Raw genomic sequence first — 13,777 nt, 5'->3', positions numbered from 1 at the left:
AAACTCTCATTTAGGTGTTCAAATAAATAAAGCGGGGTTTGAAAAATTCAAGTGCTTGATTATATTACAGACATAACTACTAAAATTTTCTTATTTCAAGAAAATTATGAAGAAGATGAAGATTCTTTATCTTTGAGGAGAAACACCAGCATATTACCAATTGAAGAAGAAGGTAAACACCTGGAGCCAGGTTATTATGTTCTTTATTGTTTTTTAGAGAAATGATTTTTATAAATGTGATTCAACCTCTCTGGATATATTGTAAATTACTAAAAAATCTTTCAAAGAAGACTCTTGAAAATCCTTATTTACAGATTGATTAATTGCTCCAGTAGATTTAAATAGTTTATAGCTGGCAGATTTTCTTGCTGAGTCCGTCTTTTTTTTCTTCTACATTGTTTTAATCAGAACCTTTAGGAATCATTCAGTTACATACGTGGCTTTATTTCATTCCCCTTATTTCTTAGGATAGAACCAAGTTGTCTCTTATTGAGCAAGCAGTAATAAAGTTAAAAGGATTTTTTAAATAAACACAAGAGAAGCTTTAAAGCATAAGCTCTTAGGAATGAAATTATCCTTATTTTGGGGACTTTTTCTTCTAAATTTTTTGAAAGTTTTAAATTTTGAAAGGAGTTATATGAGAAATTATTAAGCCTCTCTGAGGTTTCTCTCACTATATACCTAGAATTCATCAAACTGTTTCAGAAATTTTAGGGCGACATAGTTTTAGTATATAATTATGCCCGAATGTTGCTGCCTTTTTTTTAGGGCTGGATGCTATGTGCTTCCCTGACCTGTCATATTGCTTTAGGTGTTTGATAAGTCAAATCCACTGAACAAAGTCCAAGACTGATCTTCCTTATGAGAATTCTGCCCTTCACTAAATAATTATATTGAAGCTTTGTAGTTCTTTAAAATAGTTCCTCTTTCATTATTTTTTTTCTACTGAAAATTGTGATTTAACTTTTTTATTTTAAAGGGATATTTGTGTTTGCAGTGATATCCCAGGAGTGAGAGGTGTAGGACTCTCAGGGGTTTAGTCACATTTTGCTATTTTTACACTAATAGGTGTTGAAATTATTTAGGATAAAGTGAATGTCCAGAGGAGTGGGACAGGATAAAAATGTTTCAAAGCATAAAACTTGAGAGAGTAAGAGGGGATGGGTGTGGAGGATGGTCTTGAAGCCTCAGCCATCTGTTTTGCTTTGATGAATGTGCATATGTGTATGGGAGGCTAGGTGGGAGAGGGTCTAGACTTAGAATCAGGAGTCCTACATTCTTTTTAAAATAAAATAAGGGAAAAATGTCTGAATGATTCTAATGCATCTATTCTAGTGATGGTCCTCTGACAGGGGATAAGATGTTGTTGCCTCTTCCACAGAAATTTGACTCATAATGTGAGCCTGGACAAATCATTTGACTTCACAGTAACATCAGGAGACTGGACTTTTTTTTTTTTTTTTAATTTTTTTTTTAATTTTAATTTTTCAGTTTTTTAAAGATTTATTTTTTACATCTTTATTGGAGTATAATTGCTTCACAATGGTGTGTTAGTTTCTGTTTTATAACAAAGTGAATCAGCTATACATATATCCCCATATCCCCTCCCTCTTGCGTCTCCCTCCCACCCTCCCTATCCCACCCCTCTAGGTGGTCACACAGCACCGAGCTGATCTCGCTGTGCTATGTGGCTGCTTCCCACTAGCTATCTGTTTTACATTTGGTAGTGTATATATGTCCATGCCACTCTCTCACTTCCTCCCAGCTTACCCTTCCCCCTCCCTGTGTCCTCAAATCCATTCTCTACATCTGCATCTTGATTCCCGTCCTGCCCCTAGGTTCTCCATGACCATTTTTTTTTTTTTTAATTCCATATATATGTGTTAGCATACGGTATTTGTTTTTGTCTTTCTGACTTACTTCACTCTGTATGACAGACTCTAGGTCCATCCACCTCACTACAAATGACTGGACTTTATGGTTTTTTAAATATGCCTGAAATCTGATCTTGGGGCATTTGGGAAAGGGGGAGAATGAAGGGTTTTGTGACTGTAGGTTGGTTGTATGAATACAAATTTCAGACCGTTGTTATCAGCAGCTTACAGATTCCCCACTTTCTCCATTCCAAATCCCACCCTGCTTGAATCACTGCCCACCTGTGTAAACACAACAGAATCAGAGAATGGGGTTATGGGAGGAGGTAGGACTAGCTGACCCTCCTCTTTCTAACCTTCATCAGCTTGAACGGTTTCCTGTAGTCTGTGTTCACCGCTGCACATTCATACCTCTCTGGAATGAATATACTCTTGAAGAGAAAACACTCATTTTGAGGGGCTAGTCTCCAAAATTTTAAAGAAATATATAGCTTGCTGTTTCCAGTTTCTCAAGGAGAAAACAGAATCGTTTTATTAATCTAACACATAACAAACCTGAAAAATAGTCCTGGAGTGGAAGCTCATTCATTCCACTAACAAGGAAGCAGCAAATGAAAAATCTGAATTTTACAATACTCTTTAAATTTGAAATTTGAATGCTAAAAAATGATACTGAAAATCTAATATAAGGAGTAGTGGCCTGTAGAGATTTTTTTTTTAGAAGACAACCTTTATGAGTAAAAACTGTGATGTCATGGAAATCTTTGAAAATGACTTGAAAATTCTTCTCAACCAGTTTATTTTAGCTAAGTGTTTTAATTCACTATTGTTCACATAACTTGTTTAGTGATTTTCTTTTCTGTTTTTTCACTTTCCTTTTTTTGCCAATTAGTATGATTCCAATTATAGGGTTTTAACTTAATGTACATTTTCCATTTGTTTCTTATTTTTTAATTTATATTTTCTTATTGTACATGGAGGTACATATATTATTTGTTAATTTATTTTGTTTGTTTGTTTTTGCTAAGTCATAGCATGGTCCCTTCTCTCCTCTGTAGAACCAAATGAAAATGAAAGAGATACACTAACATAGAAGGCAGTATGACTTTTTAACAGAGTCACAAGAGGGCCACCAAGTGAATCCTGGAGCTACTTGGAGTCCTTGTTCTTTTAAATAAAAGTTAGATAATACATGAATACTTTAATGGAAATATGGTTAAGACCTAAAAGATATCTCTTAAAAGAGAATAGTTTTGGAACATGCAGATGATAGGCTTTTAAACTGAATTATTAAGATGTGTAGAGAAATAAGAGTAACTCATGTATTGGGTGAACAGTCAGACTTGGTATGACAGGTTGTGATCACAGTGTCCCTGGTACCGAATGTTAAGATATGGAGATTTTTTGTGGTATGTCACTAATTGTGTCAACTCTTTCAGGGTATCCATTACTGTCAACTGAGAGAGAAGATATAGAAGACGCTCAACAACAGGAAGCTGCCCTGCTGACCAAGTGGCAAAGGATTATGGGCATTAATTATGAAATAGTGGTAGGTTAGCTTCCCCTCCCTAACTTCCTAACTTGTGAACTGTATTTGAGCAGGAAGTTCCTGACAATAATAAAGATGACCATCATAAAGAGTCTTAGAGAAGTAGCGAACACCCAGGGCTTTTTTCAAGTCTTAGAGAAGTAGCAAATGCCAAGGGCTTTTTTCAAAGACCTAAATGTGCCGATTCAAATATTTAAAAAATTCAAGTTGGAGAGTAACCAAGGAGCTGAAGTAAATGAGATGGGAGTTTTAGAACTTATAATTCATCAGTATTTCGTACAGTAGTATATATTGTATAGATATTAGGAAGGGTTTTTCTGATTCTTATTCCTAGGATTCGTGGAAAGAATCAGAATAGAATGACAGAATTTAGTTGAAAATAAAACAAAAATCATCATGCCCTATGTACAGAATTGTAAAAAGGACTTTTTCCTACTTCTTCCTTATCACTCATGCTTTTACTCTCCTTGAGGGTTTTTCCTCGGCATGCTTTTCTTCGTTCACTTATGCCATAGTGAACATTTTGTTTATTAAAGGTTTGCATACCTAGGGTAGCAGTTGTGATCTGCTATTTTAAAAAGAGGTGTAACAAAGTAGACACAAATTATGAATCTTTAGGTATATAGCAGCAAATTTCAGGAATTTCCAAAGGAACAATAAAATACTAGGTTAGGTAAAAGTTTTCATATTGCTTATAATATTCAAGTAACTCTAGATTAGAAGCGATAAAACACAACAGATAATGACATATAATATAAATAATAACGAACATTTATTGAGTACTTTGTGCCAAGCAGTATTCTTAGTTTTTAATACTCATTACAAAGTTTGTTTTTTTTAAAACACTCAAGATGGTTAACAGTCAAATGAGATTTGAGTAAGTACAGCTGCTGTTAACCATTTTAAATTGAGTCAAGGAAAAAATACAACAAGGTCCAGCTTAACTGTAGTTAATTTAGCAGGAAAGGAAAGTTGGGAGATTCCTTCTGTGGGGTGGGGTTAACGTGACTGGCACGAATAACTGAGGCTGCACGCCTTCAGGTGGTAATTGAATAGTGAAGAGCACCCTTTCACCAGCCATTTTCTCACAGAGGTCAGACCCAAGACCGTGGACTTTTAACTGCCCTTTGTGCACATGCTCTTTTGGTGGCACTTCCAGTAATACGTCAAGCGTGGGATTTTACTGTAAGTAAGAAAGAACTAAGCTATTTATAGGTTTTCATCAAACTCCAGGTAAATACGACATAGATCTGGACTTCAAATTATTTTCTATGTAGTTATACAGCATAAATGAAGTTACAGGAGGAGTGGTGTAGTAGAGAGAAGGATTGATGGACATTTAAATGGGGACCAGGAGGGCTGCTCGGAGGAAGTGATACCTAAATTGGATTTTAAGAAGTAGAAGTAGTTCATCCAGCATTAGGTTGCAAAGGCAGATAATGCAACATCTAGTATAAACCCTGTGCTTGTTATCATTAAGATTTGAAAAAGATCTTTTATAATTAAACATTTTTCTCAGTCCCTTTATCCCTCAGTTTCCTTAACTATAAAATAAAGGGGATAAAGCGGATCATCTTTAGTATACTTTCTGATTTTAATATTATAATGATTGGACTCTGTGAAAATGGTGATTTCCTAACGTTTGTCATTATTTAGTGTACCAGTAGGAAATAGAAAGTTTATTCTCCTGTTTTAAGCTTTGATTCACTTTTAAAGACAAGTGTTGTCCCCTTGATACAGTGTATGGTCCAGAGCCTGGGCTCTAGGTTCAGACTGCTGAGGTTCAAAGCACTTTTGTAGCTGTGTGACTCTGTTGAAGGTAACCTCTCAGAACCTTGTTTTCCAATTTGGGAAGCAAGGATAGACATTGTACCTATTTATGAGAAGTAAGTGAGATAATCTGTGTAATGGGGTGAGCACAGTCCTGGCACACGGGAACTGCTAAGGATGCGCCTTTTCTATACCGTTGTTTGAGCTCAGGCTTTTGATTTTATCTGTGGTCACTCTGACTACCCTCTATCTGTTATCAGCACCTGTAGGCACTGCAAAGTGTCTTGGGTGCTTGCATTTGGCTACTTTGTTTTGGTTTGTGTTGGTTCAAGAAACTGATAGATACCAACACTCTTTCCAAGGCAAAGCTCTAAAGGTTTGCTGCTTTACAATAGGTTGTTGAAGCTTTTGTGAGAAACTTGACCTTTTAGGAAGTGAACATAAGATACATACAGGAGAAGAAAATAAATGAAAGAATATTAAAAATTGTGATGATTTTTCTTGTTTCAGGTGGCCCATGTGAGCAAATTCAGTGAGAACAGCGGGTTGGGGATAAGTCTGGAAGCAACAGTGGGCCATCATTTTATCCGATCTGTTCTACCGGAAGGTCCTGTTGGACACAGTGGGAAGCTTTTCAGTGGAGATGAGCTATTGGAAGTAAGCAGCTATTTCATTTTCCCCTTTGTAAATAAAATTTTGAAAAGGCTGTGGGAGGCTTAATGTGGTGAATAATAAGTAAGTTCTTATTTAAAATTTCTCCTCCAAAGTGTACTTGAGAAAGATAGGCAAGTAAAACTCCACCCAAAGCAGAAATTTCAATCTGTATGTACATTGATCTTACGTAATTCCTTGCATGGTTTTTGTTTGTTTGTTTGTTTGTTTTAGGGCCGGAGAACTATAAAAACTTTCTTTAAAAATTTTGAAACATTCGCTTTTTAGAATAGGTAATATATTCACATGTTTGAAAATCACAAATACAAAGATTTACGCCAGTGAATTCTCTTTCTGTCCCAGTCCACTCAGTTCTCATCACCCTTCGTTAGGTGTAACTGCTTATCATTGGTTCTATGCAATCTTCCAGCTATTTTCCATGAATAAGTAAGAAAATTTGAATATATTCGCTTCTCCCCCTTTTAAAAACATACTAACGTATAAGACATACCATTTTCTAATCTTCATTTTTTTCATTTAATAATGATATAACATATCATTTAAAGAGAAACTTCTCCTTTTCCCTTTATCCTTTGGGAATGATTTTATTAACTCTCCCTTTCCAAACGATTACACTGGCATATGAAACATTGGTGAAAGCTAGTGATTTTCCTGTGAGTGCTTTAGAAGTCCAATTCCAACAAGACTGTAGTATTGCGTGTAGATTGTTTTAGGAAACACCACTACAGATCCAGCGATAGTTCTCAGCACAGCAGAGCCCCCGAGTCATCCCCTGAGTACAGTTTATATTTATGTAATTAAAAAAATGGTTTTGAAAGGAGTAGTCATGTTAGGAGATGTTCTTTCTTGGCCAACTTTTCTTTTTGCACAGGTGAACGGCATAACTCTACTTGGGGAGAATCACCAGGATGTGGTGACTATTTTAAAAGAACTGCCTATAGAGGTGACAATGGTGTGCTGTCGTCGAACGGTGCCACCCACCAGCCCCTCAGAGTTGGAGAGCCTGGACTTATGTGACATTGAACTAACAGAAAAGGTACCAGGTTTGCAGATATAGGAGACTAATATGAATGTATAATGGAAAGGTTAAATGACATTTAAAAATTTTTAAGCCTTTTTTCTCTTATTTGGTATTTGATTTCCTCACAAATCCTGTGGCTTATGGGATAGACCTTGGAGTCAGACAGACGTGGGTTTGAATCAGGCTTGGCACTTACTACCTCTGTGACCTTGGGCAAGTCACTTCATCTTCCTGAATCTCACTTTTCTCCTGTGTAAAATATGAGTCTTGATGCCTATCCTAGAGGGTTGCTCTGTGGGTTAAATATGATATATAATGATATTAGGTATTACTGCACATGTGTGCTTATATAATTTATTCACACTATTCCTATGAATTAGACACTCGTCCCCCTTAACAGAAAATTGAAATATGAAAGTAGTGAGTATGTGGTACATATGTAGTAGAAGATACTTTTATGTAACCTCCCCAGCCCAGCGCTTGTCACAGGCGTGGTAAGAATAGGGGAGAATAAGAAACATAATTCCAAATTGTGTAGAAGTCAGTCTAGCACCATACATATCCAAATACATTTTATGTGGTGTAATGGTATTTATTATTATAATAAAGCAGGTGGACGGATTTGCATCCATGGTCCTACTGTGCAATAATTGATAAAAAGCAAAGATAGTCTTTAAACTGACATTTCATCATCAAAAACACGTTTTTCCTATCTGATGTGGAACCAGATTCACTTTAGTGTATTTTTACTAAAAGAAGCTAATGTTTTGAACCCCTGTTTCTGTGCCAAGTGCTTTTTAAATGTTACCTGACTTAATCCTCAAAAATTCTATGAGATGGGTAACTGTGAAGCCCAGGTTAAGAATACCGCTCAAAGCAACACAGATGAAAAAATCATAGAGACAGTCTTCAAGCCCAGGCCAATCTGACTTCAGATCTCGTCCTGCCATTGTGCACGTTAATTTATTAATGAAATAATCACGTGTACAGCTCACGGGATTTTAGAACCCATGTTTGCCTAGAGTACAGAACTTTTACATATACCCACTTCCTCTTGAATTGTTCTTATTTATCATAAGAATTATTTTTCTTTAATATCAAAATAGCATCACTTTTTTTTTTCTAACGATAGACGTGATAACAGACACTGATGAAAAAAGTCAAAATCACCCACCATCGTGCTGCCGAGATGTAATCACTATATATTTTTATAGGAGCTCTTTGAACCATACATTTTAAATGCCTATTACAAGTTAGATATTTCTGACTTGCTACTTTAATTCATAATGGTTTCATGAGAAGCTGTTCCTACTCATATGTGAATGTTTTATTCTGGACAGACGCTGGGAATCTTTGTTTTCCTTGTGGTGTTTGTATGTGCATCTGTGGATCTAGTGCATCTGAAATAAGAGCTGTCTGGTCTGTTTATCCAGCCTCATATAGATCTAGGTGAGTTTATCGGGTCCTCGGAGACAGAGGATCCTGTGCTGGTGATGACTGATGTGGGTCAGAATGCAGAGGAGGTTCAAGGACCTTTGGCCATGTGGGAAGCCGACGTTCAGAACATCGAGCTGGAGAAAGGGAGCAGAGGACTTGGTTTTAGCATTTTAGATTATCAGGTAAATATATGCTACTTGTAACAATTTTTTTAAAGAAAGATGACAGGTACTAAACATATATTGTTAATAGCAGAGAAAAAGCAGATAATACTGCTTAGATTTATCAAAGATGTATTCTTGTTTCTAGTAAGTCTTTCTGAATAATAATTTATATGACTAATTGATTATCGTAAAGCATTTCTTTTGACATTGAATTCTTTGAGCTCTTTTATATTTCAGCTCTTGGAAGTTTGAGGAACATGCAGAATACTTTTTAGGAATGTTACAGAAATATAGTGTTTCTGTTCCTTTGGGGAATATGCCTAAATTATTTTTATTTCCTTGCTCTTAACTGATGGTTCATATTTGAGTGGTAAGACAGAAAGTATTAAATACTTACTTCTGTTTTTGGAAGTGAATGATAGACGTATAATTGGATATATTGTAAATTCTAATATTCTTATTATTTGACCAAACTTAGGAATAATCGTAAATTGGTTAGGTGTAGCCTGCATCCTTATGTTGTGTTCTGTGTTGAGTAACTGAGGGCATGCTAACGCCAGTCTGATGAAGTGCAGCTGTGTTCCTCATTAATTAATACTGAGCTGGAAAGCCATCTCAGATGACTCCAGGGAGTTGTGTTCTCTCTAGGGCCTGGTTCTGGAGTCTTGTTCTAATATTGCTGTGTATCTGAAGACACTGCATCACCAAATATGATATGGCCTCCTTCTGTATTTCTTCATTTCAAAAACAGGCCCTTCCCTCAGTATACTCACATCTACCAATGGTCCACAATACTATCATCTTATCAATGAACGCTGCTGTTAGTAATTCATGGATCTCAGATGATAGTTATAAAATTGAACAGTTTATCAAAAGTTAAAGTTATAATTTTACAGTTACCTGTATAATTTAAGAGGTCTACTTGGGGACCATGGAAAGTGAGGGTGCCACTGTTTAGCGTAGACTTTTCCTAAACTCTTTAAAATGGATATATCCTTCACCCAGATAATTCATTGGGAGTGTTGTACGAAATTTTTAAAAGACACTTGGAACAGTTACCCATCTGTTACAATTCAGAGTGTACAACCTGTAACAACGTTTTTAAGTGTAGAAAGGAGCTGCCTTCTCTTTCCTTTTTCGTTCCGTCAGGATCCAATTGATCCAGCAAGCACTGTGATCGTAATTCGTTCTCTGGTGCCTGGTGGTGTTGCTGAAAAGGATGGACGACTTCTCCCTGGAGATCGACTCATGTTTGTCAATGATGTTAACTTGGAAAACAGCAGTCTCGAAGAAGCTGTCCAGGCACTGAAGGGTGCACCATCAGGAACTGTGAGAATAGGAGTTGCCAAGCCTTTACCCGTAAGAATTCAGATTTTGCTGATTTCTTTTTATTTGCAAACAGTATTGGCGTTCAGGCTTTTATCTTCAGGTGTTCTCATGATTGAATCATGACTTTTGGTACTTTTCATCAACATGGTTATTGGCTCCATGAGTGTAAAGATTTAATTTTGAGTAATATTTTTTAAAAGAGTAAAGGGCAGAAAACAGCCAGGAAGTTCAGAAATAAATTTAAAACTTAGCATTCTGTGGTTTACTTTTGACCTTTTTTATTCCAAAATAAGGTCATGATCAATATAGAATCAAGTATTTTCGAAGAAATAGGCTTTAAAATATCTATACCAGTATGGTGGCATGTTAGAGAAATTAATAGCATTAACAACTAACAGTGGAATCTTTAATTATCGTGGAAGAAAGTAGAATCTCTGTCAGAGTGGGTTAAGTTCCTGTATTCTACTGACTTCAATATATTTGTTGTCTAATTACTACAGAGCAAGAAATTGAAATTTCCAATGTGGGTTCATCAGCTTATAGCTCTCCTCCTGGGAGGGAATAACCTTCATGTCATTAATTACTGCAATATAAAAGCAACTAATAAATTCATGCTACATAATGTCAGTATGCTTACTAGGTATAGTGATTGCAGCATAGCACTTATCACTGAATTGCAATGAAATATTAGAGACGATCTCAGTATTTGGTTTTTTTCAGTGTATAAATATATTTTAAGTGAAAAGGCAAATATACCTTCCCTTAAGAAAACACAAACACATAGATGCATTTGCATAAACATCAAATGAAAGTTTGTTGACTTCGTCAGAGAGTTTGTTCAAACTGTAAGCTTGTTAATATATTTCAAATGTTTATTACATTTTTCATTCTCTGCTTTTTATTCTACAATAAATTTCTGTAACCTATGAAAATATATTTATGAAAGCACAAAGAAAGGGAGGGAAAGAGGAGGGGAAGAAGGAAGAGTATGTTAAGCAAACCTCAATCAAACCAGGATTATAGAAATCAGAACAAGAGATCAGTGCATTGGGGAGTGTAAGAATGAAGATAGGCCATTATGGGACTCCACACGTTCATTAAGATTGACTGTACATCTGGTTCCGGTCTTTCTGTTACACAAGGAAAATGGCAAACGTGACTAAATGTATGTTTTTTACTGCCCTTATCGGGAAACCATGCCACTTACTCAGAAGCAATGTTTGTTTTCCTAGGTAGATCCAAAATAAGTTTCTTTCATAAGGGTATTTTATATTTCAAATTTAATATGCATTGCAGTATATGATGAATATCTCTTACATAAAGTGAGTTTTGCTGACCATTAAACTCATATGTGTGGGAAAAGAAGATAAACATTTTTTCTCTAAAATATTTCTGCAGGTATTGGTGATATAGGGTGATATAGGCAAGACAATCGAAATCTTTTAGCCTGTTTTATCTGAGATTGTAATAAGAATGCTAGGTTTTCGGTCACTGTGATCATGGTTATAATTTGATATCTCAGGAGTGCAATTTAAGCATATTGTGTACATATAGAGTTGGTGGTGGTGGTGGTTTTTTAAGCCATGCTAAATTAAGAGACTTCATTGTAGGGTTCACTAACTTTCCTTGTCAAGGAAATTACATTCTTTAAAATAATATTCTAGTAAGGGATGACAGAGAGAAATTGGTCCTTCTTTTTAGTGTTTTGTTTTTCTTCAACTTCTTTTATGTCTTAACACCTAAAAGTTGCCTTCTTTCTATATTAAGAAGTCATTGTTTAACCAAATATTTGGCAGGTAAAAATGACCAGAAGATTATTATAATATAAAAAAATTATTGATTTTGAATATCTTTTATAAGAAGGATGAAGAAATTGGTAGAAAGGGATTCTCATCTAACAGATGATGTTGGTACTGGAATAAACATCCTCATTGTATCTTAAAATATAAAACTGTTAAGTATGAATATTTATCGTATTCCGTGCTCATCATTTATGTTCAAGTTGTATGTTTATTATGACTTTATTATTTGAAAACATTATTTGAAAACTTTCCTGTTTTTTCCTCTCCTCCCCTTATTTTTTCTCCCCTCTCCCTCTGTCTTCCCTTTCCCTCCCTCTTTCCTGTTCTCTCTCTTTTCCATGAACTCATCCTCAAACACTGGGCTTCATTCTCCCTGCAGCTTTCACCAGAAGAGGGTTATGTTTCTGCTAAGGAGGATTCCTTTCTCTACCCACCACATTCCTGCGAGGAGGAAGGGCTGGCTGACAAAGCCCTGTTCAGGGCTGACTTGGCTCTGGTTAGTGGCCACAGCTTATCAAGCTTTCCTTCAAAATCTTATGTGTCTTATTTTTGCTTTTCAAAATATTCTAAAGTCTTGCTCTATTGTTCATTATGTTTTGGAAAACTAGGCATTTTGCTCTAATTTCATACTTGGGCATCTCTAGGCATTCTTTAACTGTTTTCAGTATTCAGTCATATATCAGTTGTTTTGGCTTCTTTTTAATGAGGTAACAGGTATATTATTTCATTAGATGTTAATAATGTGAAAATCACATAAATTGGTTCAGTTATTGATTAAGAGCCCAAAAGCTTCCAAAAGAGGCAGAACTCATGTTTCCTATGAATACATGTATGTTAACATTACTGATTTACCAGAAACTTTTAAATTAAAATTTTATTTTTACTTGATCTATATAAAATCATTTATTGTAATAAACATATTTAGGGACCACTGGAGGCCACTTTGTTGGGTAAATACATGATTCTTGATCCTGAGAACCTTGTTGTCTGGTAGAGGAGCTAATACTGTCTGTGTTAACAGTTAATAGTTAAAATATAAAACTAAATACCAGATATAAATAGACACGTGACATTTATACAATATAAGTGTAACAAATTATACATCCTATTCCTAGTACTTCCACCATTGAAACCAGGTTCCTGACCTGAATTTTTCTGGGGGGAAAACATTGCTCAGTGTAACTAGAAAGGAATATTTTTAATACATGTTTTAGTGGTGTTGGACTAGTGAGAGGCTTAGAACCTGTGAAATTCTCCATTAGGTATTTATAACCAATTGTGCACATCATGCTTTAAACTGGAGTATGAATTATTTCTTTGATTCCAATAATCCTAGTGTTGAGGGAGATAGTTCTTCAGTATTAAAATACTAATAATACTTCTATTACTATTTTTCAATTGTCAGCTCCTGAATTAGCCACTTGGAAAGTTTTGGTGTATATTGTAATTAGTGCAATAATTTCACATTATAATACTTAACATACCAGGTAACATTTGTCTCTATTTCCCATGGGCATTATTACCACTTCAAAACTGGATAGCTTAGAATGCTATGAACTACATAAAGTACTATGGTATAAATGTATTAAATAGTACCCAGCTATAGTAAATTATTTTTGAAATGTTATAGGGCACAAATATATTACTGTCTCTAGAAGTGCCCCAAGAAACAATTTTCTCTGTAGATTTTACATGGCATATTTGAATGTTCTTAAATAAATGCCAGTCAAAAAGAAAAATTAGACCCACTTTTAAGTGAGTTTAACATCTTATAATGGTAATAGCTATGTAATCTTGTATTGGTCACTCAATCTCTCTGGACCCTAGTGTTTTAATCTCTAAAATAATTAGATGAATTGATTATTTGGATCTCTCAAGATTCTAGGGCATCAACGATAAGCATACAAATTGTTCTTAGGTACTCTTAAATATTTATTATAATCCGTGACACTCTGCTTAGTTAATACTATCTAGATAGCAAAAGTTAAAGATTTACTATTTAGATTGTTATACATAATGTACATCTGTAAAGGGTAAACCTCCACATAGTGAGTCAGTAGTAACTTTGAACATGTATTTAAAATATATTATTAGAGAGAGGGTCACTTTAAAATGCCCAACCTGTATTCTTAATCAGGTTTTTGCAAGAACGTGACCTG

At 35.2% G+C, this 13,777-nt stretch overlaps 1 protein-coding gene across 7 annotated transcripts in view; it reads left to right on the top strand.

Moving 5' to 3' along the window:
* Positions 1-13,777, top strand: part of MPDZ (multiple PDZ domain crumbs cell polarity complex component) — a 172,666-nt gene that overhangs the window by 77,795 nt on the left and 81,094 nt on the right. For 3 of the 7 annotated variants that reach the window (XM_068553691.1, XM_068553686.1, XM_068553692.1), the window contains exons 12-18: positions 101-172; positions 3,314-3,423; positions 5,704-5,850; positions 6,737-6,901; positions 8,320-8,505; positions 9,637-9,846; positions 11,998-12,114. In XM_068553691.1, the coding sequence (XP_068409792.1) occupies positions 101-172; positions 3,314-3,423; positions 5,704-5,850; positions 6,737-6,901; positions 8,320-8,505; positions 9,637-9,846; positions 11,998-12,114 (1,007 nt within the window). Of the gene's footprint in view, positions 1-100; positions 191-3,313; positions 3,424-5,703; positions 5,851-6,736; positions 6,902-8,319; positions 8,506-9,636; positions 9,847-11,997; positions 12,115-13,777 lie in introns of all 7 variants that reach the window. The other 4 variants (XM_068553688.1, XM_068553687.1, XM_068553685.1 and 1 more) reach the window with 2 other exon arrangements.

The sequence above is a fragment of the Eschrichtius robustus genome, chromosome 10 (genome assembly GCF_028021215.1).
Source record: "Eschrichtius robustus isolate mEscRob2 chromosome 10, mEscRob2.pri, whole genome shotgun sequence".
In the NCBI taxonomy this organism is placed as follows: Eukaryota; Metazoa; Chordata; class Mammalia; order Artiodactyla; family Eschrichtiidae; genus Eschrichtius; species Eschrichtius robustus.
This window is presented reverse-complemented; position numbering and strand designations above follow the sequence as displayed.